The sequence below is a fragment of the Neoarius graeffei genome, chromosome 9, assembly GCF_027579695.1.
Source record: "Neoarius graeffei isolate fNeoGra1 chromosome 9, fNeoGra1.pri, whole genome shotgun sequence".
NCBI classification, from domain to species: Eukaryota; Metazoa; Chordata; class Actinopteri; order Siluriformes; family Ariidae; genus Neoarius; species Neoarius graeffei.
The window spans coordinates 43,388,180-43,395,145 of NC_083577.1; the positions used below are offsets into that span (position 1 = coordinate 43,388,180).

A 6,966-nucleotide genomic window follows, 5' to 3' on the forward strand; every position below is an offset into this window, starting at 1 on the left:
AATAAAGTTTTTAAAACGTTTGTCCAACAGTGTACTTGCCTGAACTAAACCTGTTTACTTAAGTCATACCTTTACTTCATTCATTATAAAGTCCTTATATAGTTATAATACAGTCCTAATCATGTGTTTACAGCATGAAACAAGATCTGCATTTAATAGTACTGTATGTTAAATGCAACCATAAATCTATTCTATCTGAAACATGTTAAATGTTTGACTTTCGGCAAAAAAAAAAAAAAATACATTAAAGACCAGTTTCTTAAACAGAGACTAAGTCTGGTAGCCTTTTATAACTGGGTTTATAAAAAAGTTGATGCATCAACAATTCTTGACACTAAATCTATATTGCCATCTGCTGGTCACAAGTGGGCATGGCACCATTTACGCCCCTGAAAACAGTGGCCTATTGTAAGTACTCTGGATTGTTTCCACCACCTGGGGGGTGATAAGAACGAATCCCAAAAATAAACAAATACCAAAACAGGGACAATTAATATTATATCACCAGTCTGAAAGCTGTTGATTTTTAAGACATTACTACTTTGTGTGATTGTTATGCATAATTATAGGCTAATTGCTTGGTACTTTGAGTGCAGTGCAGATTCAATGCTAAAGCAGTTGTGTAGTTGTACATGCTTACATCTCTAATGTTTACTTCTATACTTGAGTGGTGAGATAGGACAGTAGAGAACAGATAGCCTAGGTAAGTTCACTGAAAGTCCAAAGGGTGAAAAGGGTGTGTTTAGTGTGCAGATGGAGCTGTTTTAATCACCACACATATTAACTTAACAGTCATAAGGAAGTGTGCAGACACTAAACCAGTATCTGTACTGTTAATTACCTAAAATATATATATAAATTTTAAAAAATCTTTACATTTGATTGGAATAATCAAGTGAAATGGACATATGGAAAGTGAGAGTTTGTGGAATCAGCATACTGCTGATGTCAGGTAATATTTGAGTGTGCGCTTTTGACTAATCAATATTGTTGTGTATCAGGAAAAGACTATTTATTTTATTATTTGATTTTTTTGTTGTTATTTATTCTAAGTAATGACGTCTTACAATAATTTAAACCCTATTAATGAATATATAATTAGAATCTATACTTTGAGTCTGCCTATGTATTTGGTATTTTGGCAGTAGACACATGTTCACAGGTAGATAATTTTTTATATATATATATATATATATAAAACACAATACAACAAGAGTATATACAGTGCCCTCCACAATTATTGGCACCCCTTGTAAAGATTAGTAAAAAAGTTTAGAATTGCTCTGTATTCTCCAACCTTATAAAATATTATAGAAGAAGACTCAATGCTGTTTTACAGACAAAGGGAGGTTGTACAATGTATTAAATGCAGAGGTGCCAATAATTCTTGCATGTGTTTTTGCTGAAAATAAGTATTTCTTGATGTGGGATTCGTTTTTCTCTGAATAAACTGATTTCAATTAAAAGTTGGATGTTTCTCATTTTTTCAGTGTGAGATGAAGCTACTTTACCAAAAGGTGGATTTTTTCTAACCCTTTTTACTCATCTTTACAAGGGGTGCCAATAATTGTGGAGGGCACTATATATACTTTCACTGTATTGTGAATATAATGTTGTAAGTCTATTGTAATACTATCTGTACTGTATTGTAAATTCTGTATTGTAAATCTCATTATTAATGGGCTACTTTTGCATGTGACAGTAAATGTATTACAGATAATGTATTTATATATATTATGTATTTGGATTTAAACTTCTCTATGTGTTGCAATCCTTTAGTTAGCAGCAGATGCTCTTTGCAAGTATAATATTACTTATGCATCCTTTTATGTTGTAATGCCACACAACCTACTCTGTAGTGTATGTTGCACTTGTATGGGTGTATTGGGGCTGTGTGAGTTTTTAAGCTCAGTGCTCCCTTAATGCTCACTTTATTAACTACACAGAACCTGTTGGCGTACTTTGATATGTAGATATATCTAGCTATACAGTTGTACCTGAGTATCGCTATGCAGCAACGACAGCTCATCTTCTTCATGCACAGTGTGTGTTTGAGCAGTGGTAGATATCTGCACAAAGAAAGACAGTAAGAAATACTACCATGTATCCTGTTATCTTCTGTTTTATGGATATTGTGGTCCTTCTGTTTTCTATTAAGTGAACAAAATATAATATACTGTGTGCACCTGAGTCAGTAGATTGTTGACATTTTTTACAAACACATGTTCTGTGGATCTGGTTACTGAAGACGAATGAATGATTTGCTGTGATGTTCATGTTTTCTATAGTGATTTCTTTGACTCTTGGATTGCAAGTTAGTATTACACAGTCCATCTATGAAGTTGCCCAAGGTGACGAAGTGACCATAATGTGCAATTTTCAGCCTAAAAATCCCGTTAACCGATTCATTGTCATCTCATGGACTGGTGAACCTGATGGGTCATTTGATGACGAAGAGGTATGAAATGTTGTCACAAGCTGGACAAGACAATACAGACAACTGCATAAATTATATTTTAAAAAGTTTTCCTTTTCTTAAGCCCTTCCTTTCCTGATATGCATACAGAATGAAATTAATGTGCTTTTCAAATAAGGAAACAATTTATTCTTTCCTTCTAATACAGATTTCTTTTGGGACCTTCTATTCCAGTGATAACCATGTAGATATCGATCCACTGTACAAAGACAAAGCCCATATTCAAAGTGATATGAATGAAAAAGTGTCAACACTATTACTGAAGCAAGTCACTGTGCGAGAGAGCAGACGGATCAGATGTCTTGTCCAGATTCCTGGTGATGCAGAGGGAAAAACATCAGATTCAACGTCTCTTGTGGTCCTGGGTGAGAATGTGTTCATCATATCTGTAGTTAATCATAGATCATTTTGCAGCATTCTTAAAGTTATTATGCTGGTTTGCATGTGGACATAAATGCATAAAGAAAAACACAATGTTCACGACACTGTAGTTATGAAGTGGATGTGTTTCTCTGACCTAACCTCATGTGTACTGTGTTATTTGTTTCTGTTTGACAGTTGCACCATCAGATCCTGTCTGTAAGATTAAAGGCACTGCAGAGTATGGACACAATATCAGTTTGACTTGTGTCTCTGAAGAGGGTTCCCCAGCTCCCACCTACCAGTGGCAGAGCTATGATGTCAAAAACATCCCAAGACCATTTCCACCCAAAGCCACTGACAGTATGTGTGTGCTTTTACAAATTGTCCTATTTTATTTAACACAACTGTCATACATTGGATATTAAAAAAGTCTACACTTTTTTTGCTCAATGAATAAAAATTGCAGGGGGTTTTTATGATGTAAAAAAAAAAATTAACCAAGATTAATCATGCCAGATTAATGTGATATAGCATGTTGGTCTGCAACCAACAAAATTCTAGTGACCATCAAAATTCATGTGAAAAACAAATAGAAACCTTTCAGTGGGGAAAAAAAAAATCAAAACTTACAATAACCTGGTTGTAACACACCCATTTATAATCGGGCATATGACTATGCTCAAAATTACACAATCGGATTCAAATTCATGTTCAACTGTAATTATCATACACGTCATGAATGAAAGTGAATAGACAAAAAGACAAGATACAAATTTATCAAAGAGGCTGCCAAGAGACCTATGGAAACATTAAATGAGCTGCAGGAATGTCTGGCAAGTACTGGTCACTCCCTGCATGTGACAACAATCTCTCATATTCTTCACATATCTGGGATATGGGATAGGGTGGCTAGATGGAAGCCCTTATTCACATACATACATACATACATACATACATACATACATACATACATACAGTACATACATAGATCAATAACCCCAACTATGTGGCAAAATATATTATGGTCTGGTGAGATCAACTTAGAACTTTTTATGCATAATTCTAAAAGATATATTTAACACAAAAATAAGACAGCTTATCATCCAAATGATGCCATGCATATGAAGAAGCATGGTGGTGACAGCATCATTCTTTGGAGCTGCTTTTCTTCAGCTGAGACTGGGGCTCTACTCAAGATAGAGGGAATAATGGATAGCTCCAACTACCAATCTATTTTGGTACAAAACCTGCAGGCCTCTGTATGACAGCTAAAAATGAAGAAGAATGTTACCTTCCAGCAAAATAACAACCTAAAACACAAATCTAAGTCAACAAAGGAATGGTTTTGGAAGAAGAAGATAAATGTATCGGAATAGCCCAGCCAGAACCCAGGTCTAAATTATTTCTTTTTTTTTTTTCTAAATAAATTTAATAAATTTATTTATTTATTTTAAATTTAGAATGACTTGAAGAGGTCTGTGTATAGGCAATCCCCCTGCAATCTGATAGATCTGGAGCATTTTTGCATGGAATAGTGGAATATAATTGCCAATTCAAGATATGTTTTGTTAGACTCTTTTTCAAAAATACTGACTGCTGGTATTATAAGCAAAATGGTGTGTTAACAAAGTACAATGTGGCAGAAAGTATGTGGACACCTGACACTGTAATGAACATACCATTCCAGATTTAGTCCCCCTTTGCTGTTTAGAATAACAGCATAACTTTCACTCCACCAATAGGACCTCCTCTAATACAATAACCTCCACTCTTCTCGGAAGGCTTTCCATAGATTTTGGAGTGTGGCTATGGAGCTCTGGCATGATTTATCTTGGTTTCATTTTTTGCATCACAAAAACTTGCAATCTTAACAGGGGTGTGTATACTTTTTATATCTAGTGTACATGTATAAGACTGTGACATAATTTCATTTCTCCCAACTCCTGAACAGAGGATGGAGTGCTTTCTCTGTTCAATGTGTCAATGGACACATCAGGTTACTACATTTGCACATCAGCCAATAAGATTAGGTCTGCAAAGTGCAACCTCACCTTGTCAGTCATGCCCCGTGAGTGATCCCTTACACTTTCCCTTACTTTACAGAACTGTCCAGAGCTGCATTTCCCAAACACATAGAAGCATAGAGATTTTTTATTAAGTCTGATCACATTTATCCTTACCACCCATGTTAATGTCTACCTGATCTTTGCAGCTACTATGCAAATTGGAACTACAGCAGGAATCATTGGAGGCTGCGTTGCTGGAGTTGCAGTGCTTGTACTACTAATTTACTGCTGCTGTAGAGACAAAGATCAGCCAGAGGAATTTGCCATGGAGTAAGATTTATTCATAGAAACTCTTATGATCATGAGAATGTAATCCCAGTGTTTTACCCCAAAACTGTTTTTTTTTTTCCAGGAACAAAAATTATGTGCTCTTTTCACTAAATGTAGTCTCTTTTATTTAGACCTCCAGTGATAGAATACCATGACGTTCCAAAGCAAGAGAAGCAAGAAGATGGTTCTGGAGATGTAAGAAAGACTAGTATTGAAGGTCATATTGACCAGAGAGAGAGGTATGAGATGACGGCTGAAAAGGACAATGATTGTAATTTTAATCGACGGTTTGATTGTGCTGATCATCATAAAGATGAACATTCTGGGAGGTATGATGACCGCAGGAACATCGACAGTAGAGGTCATAATGAAGACCACAGAGAACGTTCTGATGACCGCAAATATTATTCCAATGACCAGCAGAATCACTATGATGATCGCAGAAGTCAATATGATGATCTCAGAGATCAATATAATGATCAACAAAATCAATATGATGGCCGCGGGGATTGTTTCAGTGATCAGCAGGATCGCTACGTTGATCACAGAGATCCTTATGATAATCGTCAGGATCGCTTTGATGATCACAGAGATCGTTACAATAATCGACAAGAACATTACAGCGATCTCAGGGATCGTTATGATAATATGCATGATCGCTATGACAGTGGCAGAGGTCACTACCGCCAGAACTACTATGATGATGACAGAAATAGGTTTGATGACCGCAGAGAAGATTATGATGATCGCCAGAGTCGCTATGACAACTACAGATATCGTTATGACGATCACCAGGATCACTATAATGACCACAGAGATCGTCGTGAGCGCCAAGATCAATACAGGCCTACTGATCGTCATGATCATTAGGAAGATTGTCACTGTTACAATGACCAGTGAAATTTATGTGGAGACTTATAATGGGTAATTGTAAGGAAGATACCTAATTTACTTTTGAAGATGGTAGTTACATGTTGTTAATTTGTTTGCAATCACTGTTATGTATTATAATGACATTGCAAAAGAGGTTTGGCCTGTAGTTTCAAATTGATTCACTTTTGGGGTAACTGTTGTTTTTTTTGTTTAATTATTAGATGAAAAATTATATATTTGTCATGTGATCTTTGGATATGTACTCTCATTCCAGTGGCACTGTCGTACACTACTAGGAAGCACAATGTAGAGGTTTGGACTCGACTGATTATATACAATGCTGATGTGTTTGTTGGTAGAAAATATGTAGAAATATTTCTAATAGTGGGCAGAATGTTATTATTAGCAACAATTATGTTACCAAAAATACTAATGCATAGCATTAGCAACTATCCTTACAATAGCGTTGTAAGGAACTGTGCATCACTGCTTATCAAAATTGCTAATTAAAATGTACACTACCGTTCAAAAGTTTGGGGTCACCCAGACAATTTTGCGTTTTCCATGAAAAGTCACACTTTTATTTACCACCATAAGTTGTAAAATGAATAGAAAATATAGTCGAGACATTTTTCTGGCCATTCTGAGCATTTAATCGACCCCACAAATGTGATGCTCCAGAAACTCAATCTGCTCAAAGGAAGGTCAGTTTTATAGCTTCTCTAAAGAGCTCAACTGTTTTCAGCTGTGCTAACATGATTGTACAAGGGTTTTCTAATCATCCATTAGCCTTCTGAGGCAATGAGCAAACACATTGTACCATTAGAACACTGGAGTGAGAGTTGCTGGAAATGGGCCTCTATACACCTATGGAGATATTGCACCAAAAACCAGACATTTGCAGCTAGAATAGTCATT

The 6,966-nt window shown here is 35.8% G+C and overlaps 1 protein-coding gene across 1 annotated transcript; it reads left to right on the forward strand.

Annotated features, from left to right (window-relative positions):
* The first annotated feature begins 900 nt into the window (after positions 1 to 900).
* gpa33b (glycoprotein A33 (transmembrane), paralog b) lies at positions 901 to 6,045 on the forward strand. Its single transcript, XM_060930547.1, has 8 exons — positions 901 to 952; positions 2,289 to 2,458; positions 2,625 to 2,841; positions 3,035 to 3,199; positions 4,791 to 4,907; positions 5,052 to 5,175; positions 5,307 to 5,710; positions 5,822 to 6,045. Exons 1-8 carry the CDS (start codon positions 901 to 903, stop codon positions 6,043 to 6,045), a joined length of 1,473 nt encoding a protein of 490 aa, XP_060786530.1.
* The last annotated feature ends 921 nt before the right edge of the window (positions 6,046 to 6,966 follow it).

Excerpts from the sequence above, each read along its gene's own strand:
- gpa33b (XM_060930547.1), top strand. The coding sequence starts at position 901 with ATGGACATATGGAAAGTGAGAGTTTGTGGAATCAGCATACTGCTGATG. Across the intron at positions 4,908-5,051 it reads CACCTTGTCAGTCATGCCCC|CTACTATGCAAATTGGAACT; the intron begins GTGAGTGATCCC and ends TGATCTTTGCAG. Across the intron at positions 5,711-5,821 it reads CAGTGATCAGCAGGATCGCT|ATATGCATGATCGCTATGAC; the intron begins ACGTTGATCACA and ends ATCGTTATGATA.